Below are 18597 nucleotides of genomic sequence, written 5' to 3' on the forward strand. Positions count from 1 at the left end.
ACGTACATTATTCTGTTCTTGCTTTTTTTTAAACAAGAAACATCTTCATTAAACAATCACTTACCACAAAGACAGACATACGTTTATATAAATGAACACAAACCACACCAACACAATCCTAGTCCCAAGCTTTTTACATCACAAACCATAGTGACTCGCAACCAGTTGCAAACATTATACATCATTTATAATCTACACAATCTTTGTCACTCAAACATCACATAGCTTGTTTCAGTCCTGCTGCCTTTTAGGCCTCATTCCTCCTTTGTATGTATTGTTCCCACAATTCCCATTTTTTCTTATGTAGTTCGCTCCTACCCTTTTCTAAAGATCTCAATTCCAGTTGTTTTATCTCTGTTACTGTATTCACTACTTCCAATATAGTTGGTTTAGATTTTGATTTCCATTTTCTAGTAATTGCTTTTTTGGCAGCCACCATTGTTAGACACAGCAAGGCCTTACCATGTCTAGGCAATTCCGATTCTGTATCATAGGTCAGAAAAATCATCTCCCTCGTCAGACCAGTCTGCCCACCCAGCATCTCCAACAGTGCATCCTGCAGGGAATCTTTAAAGTCTGCCAACTCACCACACTCCCAGAAAATATGTTCCTAATTACCTCTTTCCTCCCCTTCACACCTGCAACATTTACTGTCTACCTGAGGAAAAATTCTCGAGTGTACTTGGTGTATATAAATGTCTGTGTAAACATTTCCAGGCAAAAATCTTAAATCTTCTAGATTTTTTTGCATATTTGGGGGACATACATAGATCCTCCCATTGTTTCTTTGTAAATTCCTTATCCGATCCCTGTACCCAATCCTTTCTAACCTCCTCTGATTGATTCTTATAGTTATCGTGCAATGTTTTATATGCTCTACTAATTATTCCTTTTTTAATGGTAGCTTCTGTTCTAGATTCTATTAAAAACTTTACCAGTGTTGGTCTTTTGTTTAGGTTCCCCTTGTTTATTTCTGTTTGCCTATACTCTGATATCAATCCATGATAGGGACAGCAATCTCTAACCCGCAGTCCAAATAAATTCTTGGCATCTTCCCATTCTGTCGTCTTTCCCTGTCTAGTTATTTGTTCCCAGTACTCTCCAATAAATTCCACCCCCCTCTTGGCTATTGTCAGTATCCCTATTTGCAGTCATCCCCATTGGCAGAATCTCCTTTCTCCATTCCCTTGTTGGTTTAGTTTTTAGAATACTTGCTGCTACTTTATGGCTATAATGTTCTGCATGCTTATTGTTGTTCTCCTTAAAGGCCTGCATCCAAAATCCCAGTCTCTCCTTGTATCTTGAGCTTCCCCATGTTTTATCATCATCCCTTTCCACTTTGAATTATAATTTTCTGCTTGTGCTATGTATAGGAGTCTTAACTGTGTAGCTCTGAAATACCCCTTCAGATTGGGTAATCCCAATCACACAGGGCTCAGTTTTGAGCTTTTTTTATTGGTTAAATTGTTTAATTCAGTTTGCTCACTGTTGCTACATAAGCCCTGCATTAGTGCAGGTTTGCGCTTGTTTTAACACAGCTCCACAGAGTTAGATGACCAGCTACTGCTCTGCTGTATTCATGTTTATGTATAGTGCACCTCTGTGCACCATTGCGTACTACTGTGCAGTGGGGATAACCACTAGTGATTATAGAAAACTTTAGTAGATACATTTTCCCTTAGTAGCTGCCCTTGATCAGGCCAAGAAGTCTTTAGGTTACGCTTAGCTGGTCAAAGAACACTTCAGCTGCACTTTTTTGCCCCTTAAACAGTCTCAAAACCACCAAATCTGCAATAGTCCTATACCATTTAGAGAACCCCTACTAGGATAGACCCTTTATAGAGCACCCCATTAGTATAGACCTCGTCTGAGCACCCAGTTATACCACACCCTTCCATTTTCTCTCCCGACTGTCAAAACAGGCTTTAACCTAGCATTATGGATGGTTAATTTCCCTTCATTTCCCCTACCAGCCTGATTCACATGGATATCCTGAGGCAGTGTAGCAACTGCCTCATGTACACTGGCAACCCTCTACAGCTAAATCACCCAAGTACAATTTGTGAGAGACGCAGCTACACTAAGAATCTGGAATCCTTGCTCTCTCATGCATAGAACAGTAACATTGAACAGGTTGTCAATTCGTATACTACACCTCTTACACAAAGAATGCACTCAACACATAAACCATCATATGAGGAAGTACTCACCAGAAACCTACCTAAACATCAGAGAACTTCCAAGCACAAACATGCTACTCCTAATGCAGCACCTACAGCACTCAATACACATAAAAACACAAGCACCAGTGTCTCACCAAATAAGCCCCCAAGGCAAAGCACATCTAAACTGATTTTTTTAGTTATAGGTGATGCTATTGTGAGATGCACAGATGTTCTACTCACCAGGCTGGACAAGGAGAAGGTTATGGTCAGCTGTCTATTGGGTGCCAGGATCCATCAGATCAGATGTGCACTCAGGTCTCTCAATAACAGGTACCATTATAACTCCATCATAGTTCATGCTGGTGTGAATGACTTGAGACATACCTCATTGGACTATATGATGAGAGACATGATTGAGCTCTATGAATATGTGTCCCAGGCAGGTATGTCCCTAGCCTTGAGCAGCATTGTACCCTCAACTAGGATGATACCACAATATAAACAAAAAATGATTGACTTTAACAATTAGCTTAGTTTCTGGTGTCATTATAAGGAGATCCAGTTCCTGTCAGCCTGGGATGACATGGTTAATAGACCACACTGCTTTGCCAGAGATGGTCATCACCTGTCACCTCTAGTCTTTCTGTTACTGCCTAAGGCACTTGCCTTCACCATAGTGTCTTTTTTAGGCAAGATCTCAAGAACAAAATTTCCGATGTGAAAATATCACTCACAAATAAGTTAAACAGTTATGCTGCTAAACTGTGGGAGTTAAATCAGAAACTGCACTCTGAAAGTACTCCTCTCCCTGGAGGATGTCACAGAAACTTGGTTCAGGGCTGTAGAGAGTGCCCTGGCCTTACAAGGCTACAATGCCTTCCACACTTTTAGACCGCAAAATGAACGTGTGAGATCCAAAGGAGGAGGAATATCCATCGTCATCAAAGATAAATACACCTCTTGACTAGTTAGATAGGAAAATTCCATAGTTACTCCAAATTCATTTAACTGTGGTTAAGACCCCCCTTCAGTCATCGTTAGCTATAGGCCCCATTCAATAAACCAAGTTACCCACACTGCTTATTTGGACCTACTTGAGTCAATCAAATTACAAACAAACACTCTAGTCATGGGCAATTTTAACTATCCTTTCATCGACTGGGAAACTTATATGAGTACGAACATGCTCGCACAAAGGTTCTTGGACTTTATTAATACTAATACCCTGGAACAAATAGTATGTAACCCCACAAGGGGCTCAAATATTCTTGACCTGGTCCTCACCAACATGGGTAACCACTGCATCACCACAAGTATAGTACCGTCACTGGTTAAATATGATCACAAATCGGTTACATTTGAAGTAGCAAGAACAACTGAACCCCTCTTAGTTGAATTCAGGCTAAAAAAATTCACCAAAATTAATTATGCCCTCCTAAGGGATGGCATAAATAATTTCCAAGCTCCTGTTCTCACAGATGGCATTGATAACTGTACTAAGGTATACACAAATGCCCTGTACAAACACTTACACAAATGTATTGGCACAGCTCTACCTGATAGGATCAAAACAAGATACTCAAGAAAAAACAAGCCTTCCTGGTGGACATCTGACATTATAAGTTATACAACAAGAGGAAGAAGTTGCTGTCTAAGACTAAAAAATTTAGGTCACAGCACTAGAAGAACACCCTCCTCTGCTTGAACAAACAAATAAGACAACTTGTAAAATGCTCTAAGGACAACTTTGAAAAAAAAAAAATAGCAACCATAGCTAAGGATAACCATAAGGCATTCTTCAGCCTAACTTAACATAAAAGGTAGGACCCAGACGTGTGCTGAACTAGCTGTAGGTGGCATTACACACACACTGATCCTGCGAAAATAGGTAAACTATTAGCTGAAAGGTTTTGTTAAAATTTCACCCCGTCCCCTCCAAACATTCATAAAGCATTCCCTAAACATCTCCCCCACCTTACATCTCCAAAGAGCAAGTCATTGTTGCTCTCTCCAAGGCCAAAAATACAGCCTCTATGGGACCAGATGCATTTTAAATGGTCTAAAATATGAGTTAGCAACTCCATTAGGTACTTTTTTCAATCACAGCTTGAGTACAGGTTTTGTCCCTGCTGAATGGAAAGCAGCAACCGTCATATCCCCCTTCATAAAGGGGGTACAGCAACAGACCCAGGGATCGATAGACCCATAAGCTTAATCATCCTTATCTGTAAGGCCATGGGACGAATAATCATGGACCTTATAAATAAGGATATAGTTGACCTCCAAACCCTTGATCCAACACAGTTTGGTTTTGTCAAAGGCAGGTCATGCCTATTAAACCTGGTGGACTTCTTCGAAGATGTCACCAGAGCCATAGAGGAAGGCAAATCTATGCATACAGCCTACCTTGACTTAGCGAAGGCCTTTGACATAGTCCCACATTCGGGCATCATTAATAAACTCTCCCAGTTGAATATCAACCTTAATGTCATCAGGTGGGTTGCTAACTGGCTCACCGACAGATCACATTCTGTCAAAGTTGGGGACTTTAACTCAAGCAGCAGATCTGTTACTAGTGGGGTTCCACAGGGGTCAGTGTTGGGCCCACTATTGTTTGGAATATACTTCTCAGAAGTTCAGGCCAAAACAGAGGGGCTGTGACTAAGCTTGCTGATGATTGCAAATTAAGTGCAATCACTGAATCCCCAAACTATGTCAATATACTTCAAGAGGAACTTAAATAAATCAGTGATTGGTGCCAAAGCCATGGACTCAAACTCAATGCAAAAAAATGCATTATCATCCCCTTCAAGTAAAAACTATATCTCTGCATGTCATTGAATAATAGTACCATAAGTAACAACTCAGTAGTGAGAGACTTGGGAATGCAAGTTGACTGTAGCCTAATCTTTGACCACCATGTGTCTACTGTGGTAAGTAAACAATTTTACGTCATACACCTCATTAGCAAAGGCATTGCCTCAAGAGCAAAAGAGATTATAACACCCCTGTACTCGACCCTTATCAGGCCAGTAATTGAGTACACTGCTCCCTTTGGTATGTACCTTACCAGGCACCTGCAGTAACTTGAGAGACCTCAGAGATTTCTAACCAAGAAGATTCAGAGTCTCCAGCACATTATACATTGACAGACTGAAGTCACTGTCACTGTACTCAGTAGCATACAGACTACTTAGAGAAGGCTTGTGCCTGGCCTGCAGAGCAATCTCAGATCCATACCTAATGGAAATGCTTAACATCCACAAGTCAAATGGGACAAGGGTCACTCAGACTTAACCTGGCCTGTGACACAAGTAGGACCTGCATAGAGACAGATATGTCTCCCATAGGTTGCCACAACTCTGGATTAGGCTACCAGTTCACATCAAACAAAGCCCCTCTGTGACCCTGTTTAAGCGTAGTCTGGATGACTGGATGGGAAACCGTAAACTCCTTCCAGGGATTTCAACTATGATCCTCCTATATATGGGCAGTTGTTGCTAACTAAGATCTTAGGTTTAGGCAAGATCCTTTATATTGGGTACATATGGTTAGGCTTATAAAGACCTTCTGGTCAATAGCCCATTCACCACCTGTGAACCTGTATTTATGCATATTTAATAAAGTTTAGATTTTTTTAACATATTGGTAGGATTTGACAATGTTATTTAACTAATTTATTGTTTAACAGGCTGATAGTTTAATTAATTGCGTAGGGTATTTAAGTCAGATTTTTCAAGCCAATGTATTTTTGTTCTGATGAAGTCTAGTTTTGCCAGATGAAAACGCCTTACAGCTACTCTTGGTGTTAAACATGTTTTTAAATAAACTCACTTCTTTGTAATTTGGATTAGACTGGCCAGATTGTTTGAATTATCTCCTTTGTGGCAGTGTGTACTTTTTTTGGCTTGGATTTTGCACATATTCTTTTTATTTTGTACAGTTTGTGTGCACTGCTGCCATTTCTGTTTTGAGAAATAAGCACAGAACTTATTCAAAAATCAAGCCACCCTCATGAGATCACAACATAAATAAGCAGTATAACAGTTAAAAAATAGGAGGTGTTGTATCCAGCAGGATAAAAGCACTCTCATCAAACTAAAGAAACAACTCAGAGGAAAAATAAAGTCTACCAAAGCCAAAGTTGAGGTAAAATTGGCCTTCCAGGCTAAGGACAACAGTAAAGTGTTCTTTAGCTATGTCCGCAGCCTCAAAGGCAATACACAGTTATGTGCAGAATGCATTGTTAATGGAGCGACCTATACTAGACAAATTCAGCTCTAACTTTACCCCTATCTCTTCCTTACCTCACCTTGGAAAGTACAATTTAATATGTCTCCTTACTATTTCTAAGGAACTGGCTGTCAATGCTGTCTCTAAGACCAAGAACACTGCATTGATAGGCCCAGACAATGTCCCAGGATATCTTCTAAATAGCATGAAACATGGCCTACCAAGCCCATTGGAATCACTATTTAACTGTAGCCTTCAAACAGGGCTCATGCCTAATGAATGGAGCCCAGCAACAGTTATCCCTCTGCACAAAGGTGAGGCAAGAACAGACACTAGAAACTACAGACCCATAAGTCTTACTGGTCTCGAATGCAAAGCAATGGAAAGAATTATTATGGAAATGGTCAATGACATAGGAAACCTCCAGACATTAGACTCAACCCAATTTGTTTTTGTAAAGGGCAGGCCATGCCTACTTAACCTTGTGACTTCTTTGAGAAGGTCACCAAAGCAATGGATGAGGACAAAACAGTTCATACTACCTAACTTGACCTTAAAACATATGACACAATAGCCCACTTGGGCATTGCCGACAAACTCAAGAGGTTAGGTATAATCCGTTGTGTCACCCATTGGATAGCCAGCTGGCTCATAGGCAGGACATTGGAAGTAAGAATTGGGGAGTCCACCTCTACAAAGAGGCCAGTCACAAGTGGAGTCCCTTAGGAAATGGTCTTGGGAACAGTCTTTTTTGGCATTTACTTCTCTGAAGTCAAGGCCATTGTCAAGGGCCTCAGGCTGACCAGATTTGCAGACAATTGCAAATTAGGAGCAGTCATAGAATCCTCCACCAACACTGTTCTCCAGGAAGGGCTGGCACAGACAAATAGGTTGTGTCAGAGCCATGGACTAAAAGTAAATGCCAAGAAATGCATAATGTAATAGTGTCCTTTAAAAAGTCATCCACCCCTGGTAACTATCATATTGATAACACAACCCTAAGAGTCAACCAGTAATCAGAGACTTGCGAAGCAAATAAATACTAATCTAGCCTTTGACCATCACATGTCTACAGTAATGAGGAAATCATTCTATGCTGTGCAACTTATAAACAAAGGTGTGGCATCTAGGTCCAAGGAGGTCATTGTTGCACTGTATTCATCATTCATCTGACCTATCATTGAGTACAATGTCTCCTTTGGTTTGTACCTAACCAGCACATTCAACAATTGGAACCGTAACAGGTACAAGCATGCAAAATCTGAAGGTAATGCTACTGAATGCTAGAAGTCTAAACCTCAAAATGCACTCTCTCGAGGCACTCCTAAAATTGGAGAACATTGATATCTGTGCAGTAACTGAGACCTGGTTCAAGGCTCCAGAGAGCACCCCTGCAGTACCAGGCTACAACTCTTACCACACTTTTCGGCCACCAAAGCAGGACCGAAACACTAAAGGTGGAGGAGTGTCAATATTCACCAGGGATATTCACACCACCAGGCTAGTTGTCCAACACAATGCATCTGAAATTCTCCAGGTGCAACTAACACTAGGTAAGACTGCAATCCAAATTGTAGCTTGCTACAGATCCCCCACCATACCCCAAGATTCTCACTACACCTTTCTAAACATACTGGAAAATATTAAGATAGAACCAAACACCCTAATACTGGGTGATTTTAACTACCCTGCCATTAACTGGGAAAGCTACTCATGTACCAACACCTTTGCCCAATGGTTCTTGGAATTCATAAATTCCGACGCCCTGGGTCAACTAATCCATAGTCCCACCAGGGGCTCCAATATCCTAGACCTGGTCATTACCAACATGGGAAATCGATGCTCCACACCTATGATCTCCCCCTCGTTAGTCACGTCTGACCATAAGCTAATCACCCTTAACATCCACATCCCACCCCCCAGTAAGGAAACCTCCATAAAAAACTTCTCCAAAGCCAACTTCATGCTACTCAAGTCAGAAGTGACAAACTTCATGACACCCATGCAGACAGGAACTGAAAGTTCAACTGCTGAATCCTACACTAAGGCACTGTACAAGCACATCCACTCGTGCATAAATCATGCCATCCCAAATAGAACCAAGATGCTCTCATCCAAAAAAAAGAAGCCAATCTGGTGGTCCCCTGCCATAAACAAACTTTACAACAAAAGGAAAAAAACAGAAAAGAGGAAAATCCCAAGATGCAAAAAACTTCCTTACCAGCCTCAGTAAGAAACTGAGATCCCTCATAAAATCCTCCAAAGCTAGTTACGAAAATAAAATTGCCAAAGATTCCAAATACAACAACAAGGCATTCTATAACTATGTCAAGAATCTAAATGGCAATGCTCAGATCTGCTCTGAGCTAAAACAGAATGGCATTAAATATACTGATCCTAAGGATATTGCCAATATCCTGGCAGATCGATTCAGTGCCACCTTCACCCCCCCCCTCTCACCCCCTAAATGGCCCATCTCAATACCGGAAGATTGCCAAATTCCAGTAATAACGGCCACACAGGTAATGGCACCTCACCTAAGTGTCATGTTTAATCATAGCCTCACCTCAGGTTTTGTGCCCACTGAGTGGCGCACAGCTACAGTTATCCCACTCCACAAGGGGGGGATCCACCTTGGATCCCGGAAACTACCGTCCCATCAGTCTGACAAGCCTTATCTGCAAGGCCATGGAGCGTATTATCATGGAACTTATAAACAAAGACATTGGCAACCTTCAAACACTGGACCCTACCCAGTTTGGGTTCGTCTAGGGCCGATCTTGTCTCCTGAACTTGATTGACTTCTTCGAATCAGTCTCCAGAGCCATGGACAAGGGTAAGGTGGTCCACACAGCCTATCTAGATCTTGCCAAGGCCTTTGACACCATTCCCCACTCTGGAATCATAGATAAACTTACTAAGCTGGGCATTAATCCCTACGTCACCCAATGGGTTGCTAACTGGCTTACTGATAGAACCCACACTGTAAAAGTAGCCAACTCCAAATGCAGCTCCAGACAAGTGACAAGTGGAGTACCTCAGGGTTCAGTCCTGGGACCACTCTTGTTTGGCATCTACTTCTCTGAAGTATAGGCCAACACTAAGGGACTCTGGATAACAAAGTTTGCAGATGACTGCAAACTGGGAGCCATTATTGAATCCCCAAATGATGTGGATACTCTACAAAAGGGCCTTACAGAAACAGATGCTTGGTGCCAGAGCCATGGGCTCAAGCTCAATGCCAAGAAATGTATAGTTATCCCCTTTGGGAAAAAACATGTATCCGTGAATTACCATATAGGTGGCAGTACACTAAACACCGAAAGTTTGATAAGAGACTTAGGGACACAGGTGGACAGTGGTCTCACCTTCGATAACCACATCGCCACAACAGTCAGGAAATCCTTCTATGTGGCACACCTCATCACTAAGGGCTTTTCATCCAGAAAAAAGGAGGTCATTGTCCCACTGTACTCATCCCTCATTAGACCCATTATAGAATACAATGCCCCGTTTGGTATGTACCTCTCAAGACATCTGCAACAACTGGAAAGGACACAGAAATACCTCACTAAAAGAATCACAGGCCTAAAGCAGATGCCCTATGCTGACCGCCTTAAAAACTCCAGTTATACTCTGTCGCATATCGTCTACTCAGAGGCGATCTTTGCTTAACATACAAGGCCATGTCAAACCCAGAGCTGTTGGACATGCTGCACTTAAAGAAATCCCAATCCCTCAGAGCCACACGCTCCAGGGATCTAAACCTTGTCATCACAATAAACAAAACATGCTGGAGGGATGGGTTCCTGACCCAGATACTCCCCATACTCTGGAATAGATTGCCCATACATGTCAAGCAGAGTGCCTCTTTGGTCCTCTTCAAAAGGAAACTTGACGATTGGATGGGAGAAAGGAAATTCACCCCGGGGATCACGTCAACCGCCCTGCTAGACAGGGGTCCAGGGAAGTAAATAGTGTGGGAAGAAATAGCCAGGGAATTGTTATGGCTAGGCTTGTATAGGCCCTAGGGCTGATAGCCTAGTACCAACCTATGAACATCCACAGAGGAGCCTCACTAATACGTGGCATAAGTAACATAGCACATGTAGACGGTCTCAAAGCCCTATCCTGTACTTTGTGTCCTACAGGCTGTTAAGGAGAGATCTATGCCTGGCATACAAGGCATTGTCATACCACACCCTGACAGACCTCTTGCGTATCCATAAAACAAACAACATGAGAATTACCCATTCTAAAGACGAAGCTTTGCCTGTGATATAAATAGAACCTGCTGGAGAGACAAGTATGTAGCCCACAGACTACACCTTCTTTGCAGAGTTCCTCCCTAACCCAATTGAAGTGTAACTTGAACAACTGGATGGGGAAAAGGAAATTCCTCCCTGGTTTATCACCTGTGTCACTAATGGACGCAGGCAGTCTGTAAATGGTTCATCTCCCAGGCACCTGCGTGCAAACGTTTCATCTCCTAAGGTCCTACTTATCAAGTGAACCAGAACTTGTCAGAGATTTGAGGTCCATGGCTATGTGTAAAAAGGCCGTAGTGGTCATTAGCCTAGTGTACACTTATGAACCTATGAATATTACTTAGAAATGTGGGCTGGAACTGTATTTGCAACAATGAGGATGTATTTGGGTGACCCAGAAGGGAAAATATAACAAAAGAGGGTAGATTTCCAAAGAAATTTATGAAAATATTTGGTATGGAAGATATGAATTCAGTAGTAGAAACTCTGAGATAATTTACATACTATTCCCTGAGGTACAGTAATTGTCCTAGACAAGATAGAAATTATATTTGACTGGAACAGGTGCATTTAACTGAAAGCTTCGACAGAAATCCAGTAACTATTTCGGATCATCACCAGTAACAACTAAGATATAAATGCAGGGTAATGAAGTAAAGATGAGACACTGGCGCTTCTCCACCTATCTGTTAAAAAGATAGGAATTTAAGGAATGGGTAGTGGAAGTTATTTGAGAGTTATTAGGGAAGATAGAAATTTCTTCAGAAGTTATGGCTAGTGAGTGGGATAAAATGAAAGTGGAGTTTAAAAATAGGGTGGAAATAAAAAAAACATGTTTAAGATGTAATAGGAATTATTTAGAGGGGCTGACAAAGGTTAAAATATTACAAAATAAGTGAAATGTCACAGAATAAGAAGAGGCACAAATGCAAGAGTGTTAAAGAGAAAATAAAGGATTATCTGGGTAATAGCATAACAGAATCCTTTTTAATCCATTCACCTAAATACTTCATTTTATCATGTCCACATAAATGAGTATTGCTGAACCATTTCATGGGTCAGTATAACAATAACCCATGCCTGGGTGTGGGTAATGCTAAATTTACCCACGGTTGGCGTGGTTTGGTCCCGAGGGCGACCAAACAAAGCCAACTGTGGGTAAATTTAGCATTACCCACACCCAGGCGTGGGTTATTGCTATTATACCATGACATTATTTAAGAAAAGAAACTATTACTTTTCTTAAATAATGGCATAGTATAATGCCTGTTTACTGCCCTTCCGCAGATGTCTGGCATCCGGCAGTTCTGATGTACTGCGCCTGCGCAGTACATCAGAGTTGTGAGCAAAACGGAGAAAGCAAGATCTCCGTTGCTTTTTTGCTATGTTAAATGAGTTTAACATAGCGAGACAGTTTTAAAATAAGCAACGGACATCTCCGTTGCTTATTTTAAACTGTCTCGCTATGTTAAACTCATTTAACATAGCGAGACATAAAAAGCAACGGAGATCTTGCTTTCTCGTTGCTTTAACACTGTCTCGCTATGTTAAATGGGTTTAACATAGCGAGACAGCTTTAAAATAAGCAACGGAGATCTCCGTTGCTTATTTTAAAGCTGTCTCGCTATGTTAAACCCATTTAACATAGCGAGACAGTGTTTTAAAAAAACGAGTTATACTAATGGAAAAAAGTCCGGGCGACCGGACCTTTTTCCATTAGTATAACTCGATTTACAACGGGCACGCTGGCCAATCAGCGTGCACGTTTTGGGGGGGGGGTCATGGTATAATACATAATTTACCACTATAACCTTTGTTTTATCATCATCAGTTTGATATCTCAAAAAGACTTGAATCTGTCACAAGATGTTCCACAGCACTGAAATGTCCTTTTGTGAATTTATCAAATGCAAAACAATAATACAATCTGCAAATAAAGCGAAGTTTTCTTGATTACCAAGCCAATTATATTTTTGAATTTTTCATTGCCTTATTTTCTTTGCCAGTGGCTCTAAGTATAAAGCGAATAACAAAGGGGAAAGTGAATATCATTGATTGGTTCCTCTGTTCAAACACAAACACCTGGTTGCTTCTTGAATTTATGCTGCAGGTAGTTCAGGTAGATAACTTTGCCTCTGCACCAGTCAGACAGACTCCTTTGAGACCGTTTTCAACTTTATTAGCAGAAAGTTCAAGGTGTTACTTTTCTTATGAATCAGAGTTTTCTGCAAGCTGAGCATCTAACAGTCACAATGATTTTGTTTTGCTGCAACATAAGTAGTGAGATCTAAAAAGTGTGCTTGTAGTACTGTTAAAATAGGTTTCATTCTTATTTATTTTTCTGTCTTTTGTTAGGGTGACTTACCTTGAATACACTTCGTTGCAGCTGAAGAATGTGCAGTTTTTGGGACCTGCACACTACAGGGAGTAATGACTGTCACTACATCCTGAGTACACCAGGAAGGAGCTGCATCTGATCATCATTAATAAATGTTTATCAAAGTTAACATTTTTGAACTAGATCTCACTCTCCCATCTGCTGGTGTGCACTGGCTAGATAGTAAATGGCTGATGTAAGCCTAAACCTACGATTGCTGTCATTACGCAATTATTATGACAAAGAGGGAAAGATACGACATCACAGTGCTGCAGGTGGCAGGAGGTCACCTAGCTGGAGAGAAACTGACTCCATGCAGGCCCAAAGGAGGAAGAGTGTGGGAGATTCCCCTCCCCTATCACTTGCAGATTTGAATTGGAATTCCAACAGCTTGTACAGAAGCAAGAGATCTCCCATCCTGGCTGAGGTAATATGACAAAACTCTTTCAAGCTCAACATATATCAGATAGGGTTGTAAATAAAACCAGGAAAAATAACCTGCTGTATGCATGGCTGTAAAAATTGACTTTTCCAAGCAACCATGTGTACATTGTCAAGTGCATTTGTGTCAATTGGTACTTTTTTTACAACTCTGAAATATTTAGTGTTTAAAATTGACACCACGGGATACATATTAAGTTCTACTCCCATATGTTACATTATAATTGCTGTGAACAGTCTGCTGATGAAGTCTAACGCTATATAGAAACTTGGTTGGGTTATAACTAAAAAGTTTCTGACTTTGCAAAAATTTAAGTTAAATTTAAGATGGTTAATAAGGAGAAACAATAACAAATCTTTAACAACCCTTTCGTCAGTTAGACGATCTGAAGTAGTTGACATCTTTCATTCTGCACATGTGGGTATACGGATCTGATTCGGATCCGAGCCGGCAAAACGTTTCAAGCATCAGCTCCGAGCTCCAAGCTCCTCCCTAACCTATATTACATCACTTCCTCCTATCTAGCCCCAGATCTCGTTTGCCGCTCTAAGAGTCAGCATCATGGTCTCTGAGCTCTATGCAAGGTGGTAAGGTTTTTTTTGGTCTTTTTGTGATAGTTGAGATTGAATACCATTCCCTTTTTTTTTTCTCCCTTCTCATTCGATCGTCATGTTAGTTGTTAAAAAAAAAAAAAAAAAAGTTAGTTATAAGTGTTTTTGTTTGTGATACTGGTTTCCCGCCTAGGCCCAATCCCTGTTTAAGTGTGTGCGTGAGTGAGCCGTTAGGGCTTTTACTGTTTCTACTATGGCTGAACAGACTAAGGTTTTCTTTAAGAAGTGCACAGAGTGTGGTCACAAGCTCTCACCAGCTGATGGCCACACTCTGTGTGTTCTGTGTTTAGGGGTCACCCATCTGTCTGTATCTTGTGACATTTGTTCAAGCTTTAATCCTAGGGCTTTGAAGGATCACCGGGCTAAGCTTGTGGCTAAGGGTCTGCTACCAGCTTATGCCCTAGAGTCTGCCTCAGTTTCCTCACTAGCCAGTGACACTGTGCTGGCAGAGACTCAACCTCCTGCCAGGCCTGCTTCATCGGAGTCATCCCAGAGAGGTAGGGACAGAAGGGATAAGGAGAGGCATCACAAGGAGAGGGACAGGCCCAGAAAAAGATCACTGGACAGGGAGTCTTTCTCCAGCCCCCCTTCAAAGGCACCCAGGTCTCGTTCTCCTCTGCTCCGCTCTCCCCATTTCTTACCGGAGCCGACGGAGCCATCGGAGCCAAGGCACTTCCCTAAGATCCAGCCCAGACCCGAGTCGGTCGCTTCCTCCAGGTCGACTCGGAGTGTCTCCTACCTGGTTATGGACAGGCTGATGAGGAGGTTCATCCAGAACCAAATTCAGATGGGGGTCTTACCAGGGCCCTCTTCCATTGGAGAGGGTCTTCCTTCTTCAACTATGTTCCACCCTATTGCTCCTTCCCCGATCCGACCCGACACTTCAGGGTTCTCGGGTCCGAGACCTTTTAGAGCTGTTGGGTCAGCACCGACGGTTCTCGTTTCCTCGACGCCGGCCGTCACCTTGAGTTCCTCGGATCCAGTCTTGGATCCAGGAGACTCTCGGAGCCGTGGTCGGGGAGTCGGACCCGAGGGTCGAGATCTCGGTCTTTCGGATCCCATCCTCGGTGCCCGGACTACCCCTCCGTCGGCTTTGATCCCTGCTTCGGTGCCGGGGAGAGCTTCTTCCTTACGTTCTACAGAGGTGTGCTCTCCATTGGCGTTCGGGGCAGTGGAAAGGGTTCTCTCCCAGGGGTTGAGACCACAGCTTACCTACTCGGATCCTACCCAGACCCCTCTGATTTTGGTTTCTGCTCCCATTACCCTGTCTCAGGGACAGCCCGTGCCAAAGCAACCCCAGGTTCTTCCCCTCAGGGAACCCCCAGAGGCTTACGAATCCTCTCCAGAGAGTCCCACTGGAGAGGAACCTCGTAAGCGCAAGTGTAAGAGGAGGCACTTGGACTCCCCTGAGTCCATTACCACTGATACGGACTTGGATGAAGGAGTTGGATGAAGGAGAGGGTTCCCCCAGATCACCTACCGAGGACAACTCGTTCTGAGACATTATGAAGCTCCTCCGCCAAAGAGGAGGTTGGTCAGCCCCCAAACCCTCTGCGGATGAGTCCGTATTCCTGGAGGCCTTTGGCACGGGCCCATCTACTTCCGGGGTCTCCCCTCCAGTGGACCCTTTGGTGGACCTCATCACCACTAGAGCATCGAAGGATCCTGACACCGTAGAGCCTATACCCAAATGGCCAGACAAAATTCTTTCCCCGCCATCAGACAGACGGGCATGGTCCAAAGGAGCCCCGGTAGATGTTTTGGTGGTTGCAGCTGCCACAAAGAAGGAACTGGCATAGGAGAGTTCCTTGGTTCATCCACCAGACAAAGAGTCCAGGTCGATGGATCGTTTCGGGAAGCACATGTACTCGTCAGCGTCATTTTCTATTCATGCGCTGAATTACTTGGCACATGTTATCCGACTGCAGCGAGACCTTATATCGGAACTGAGTTGCCCCCGGAGGCTCTGTCGCAACAGGACAAGCAGTCTTTCACTGTGAAGATGACTACACTGAAATCAGTGAAAAATACCTCTATGCATCTCCTCTCTCATGCTATGGAGGGAGCCACTAGAGCTGCTGGTACAGGTGTTGCCTTGAGGTGTTACGCCTGGATCAGGCTGTGTCAATTTGCGGACCCCTTTAAGGCGTCTTTCATCAATGCCCCTTTTGATGGATCATCCCTCTTTGGGAAGACCGTACGTGACACACTAACCCAGAGTGAGAAGGACAGAAAGACTTTGACAGCCGTCAGAATCCGCTTCTCTAACCCCCCAGAGGTCCTATTCCAGGAACCAAAAGGGGCAAAAGATGTGGTTCTGGAAATCACAGTCCTGTCGTGACACTCAGGAATATTCGTCCCCCAGAGGCAGAGGGGGCAAGACCAACGCCGTCCCAGAGGCAGAGTGGTCCCAGAAACTTCGGGTCTAGGGAACCTTTTTCTGACAGACCCGCACAGCAACCCTGAGGGGTTGCCTGGCTGCTCTACTCTGGAGGCAGTCAGGGGAAGATTTTCCTTACATCCAGTGGCATGGGAGTCCATTACTACAGATCGCTGGGTGTTAAACATCATATCCAGAGGATATTCTATCCCCTTCATTTCATGTCCCATAACTCCAGCATGCCTTCCAGATGCTCCACCCGCTCACAGGGAGGCTGCAGCCTTAGAGGTTTCGAAGCTGCTATAAAAACGAGCCATCAAGCCGGACCCCCCAGATCAATCCGGATCAGGCATCTACTCCAGGTTTTTTTTAGTGCCAAAGAAGACGGGGGACCTCAGGCCCATTCTGGACCTGTCTATCCTCAACCTGTCGGTAGAGAAACAAAAATTCTGGATGGTCACTCTACAGTCCATTCTACCGTTTCTGAGAGAATGCGATTGGATGTGCTCGTTAGACCTCCAGGACGCTTACTATCACATCAAGGTCCACAGGAGCTCCAGGAGGTTTCTACGCTTCCGGCTAGGGGCCAGTTGCTTTAAATTCAGAGCCCTACCCTTTGGTCTCACCACAGCCCCCAGGGTGTTCACCAAGGTTATGGCGGTCATAGCGGCTCACCTGAGACTTCAGGGCATTTGGGTATTCCCCTACCTAGACGAATGGCTCTTCGCTGCATCCACCAAACGTCTCTTGTGTCAAGCCCTACACTACTTCCTCAGTCTGGCTCACAAGTTAGGCATTACGATCAATATCAACAAGTCCCACCTGGCTCCGGTTCAGATCATAGACTTCATCGGGGCACAGTTGAATTCGATTCAGTCAAATATTTTTCTCACCCCGGAAAGGATAGAAAATCTCAGACTCCATGTATCGGCTATCTTGGATCACTCGGTAGTCACAGCAGCCGATGTTCTCAGGGCCCTGGGTTCGATGGCAGCCACAATCTCTATCCTCCCGCATGCACGTCTTCACATGAGAATCTTTCAGTGGAATCTAGCAGTTCAGTGGTCCTGGCTAGACCTTCTGATGAATTTCCATATCCGAACCAATCGGACATGCAGAACGTCACTCCAGTGGTGTCTTCAATCAGCGGACATTTTTGCGGGGCACAGCTTTCTAGCCCCTCCGGCTCAAGCCACGGTGACCACGGACACTTCTCAGCACGGGTGGGGGGCACTTCCTGTGAAAGACGGTCCAGGGCACGTGGTCCCTTCCAGAGACCAAGCTACACATCAATGTCCTGGAGATGAGGGCAGTGCTTTTAGCGTTGAGAGCCTTCCACCCTGTCGTACCTCCGGGGACAGTAGCCATTCAGTCAGACAACATGTCTGTTGTCTGATATAAAAACAAACAGGGAGGGACCCGATCCTACCCCCTTTGTGGCAAGGCCATGAGGGTTTGGGAGTGGGCCATATCCACCAGCTGGTTTCTCATAGCAACGCACATCTCGGGACGCTCCAACATTCTAGCGGACAGTCTCAGCAGGGCAGTCCTTCTGCCTTACGAGTGGTCTCTGAAACAATCAGTGGCGGAGAAGATCTTCCGTGTTTGGGGTCAACCTTGCTGCGATCTCTTCGCATCTCCTTCCAACACGAAGTGCAGCAACTTCTTCGCTCTGATCCCCCCTCCGGGGGATGTACCCAGGGACGCTCTAGTCCATGCTTGGCCTTCCGGGCTACTGTATGCTTATCCCTGTTACCTCTTATTCCCAAGTTCCTTCAGATAGCTTGCCGGCTGCAGTGCAAAGTCATTCTCATAGCTCCCTTCTGGCCATGTCAAGTGTGGTTTCCCTTCCTATGGTCTCACCTGTTGGCTCCTCCATGGACTCTAGATCCATGCCCTGATCTGATTTCTCACCCTTCGGGCTTGCCCCTGCCCAACCTGGACAGTCTCAAGCTGACGGCGTGGCTGCTCCAGTTCCCATGATCATCAGGACTCCCAGACTTTCGTCCCCTGTTAAGAATATTCTGATAGGTTCGCTTAAAGCCTCCACTAGGAAACTCTACAATAGCAGGTGGAGACGTTTTTGCGTTTGGGCCTCTCAGCGCAATCTGAACTGGATTA

The 18597-nt window shown here is 43.9% G+C and overlaps 1 protein-coding gene across 1 annotated transcript in view; it reads left to right on the plus strand.

The window, feature by feature from the left end:
* Window positions 1-18597, plus strand: part of LOC122806067 (GRIP and coiled-coil domain-containing protein 2-like) — a 1105805-nt gene that overhangs the window by 88042 nt on the left and 999166 nt on the right. Inside the window, exon 2 of the mRNA XM_044076306.1 lies at window positions 13022-13470. Within this exon, the coding sequence (XP_043932241.1) occupies window positions 13231-13470 (240 nt within the window). The 5' untranslated portion in view covers window positions 13022-13230. The remainder of the gene's footprint in view (window positions 1-13021; window positions 13471-18597) is intronic.

This window comes from Protopterus annectens, chromosome 7.part0 (assembly GCF_019279795.1).
Source record: "Protopterus annectens isolate FY-2018-M chromosome 7.part0, PAN1.0, whole genome shotgun sequence".
Taxonomy (NCBI): domain Eukaryota; kingdom Metazoa; phylum Chordata; order Ceratodontiformes; family Protopteridae; genus Protopterus; species Protopterus annectens.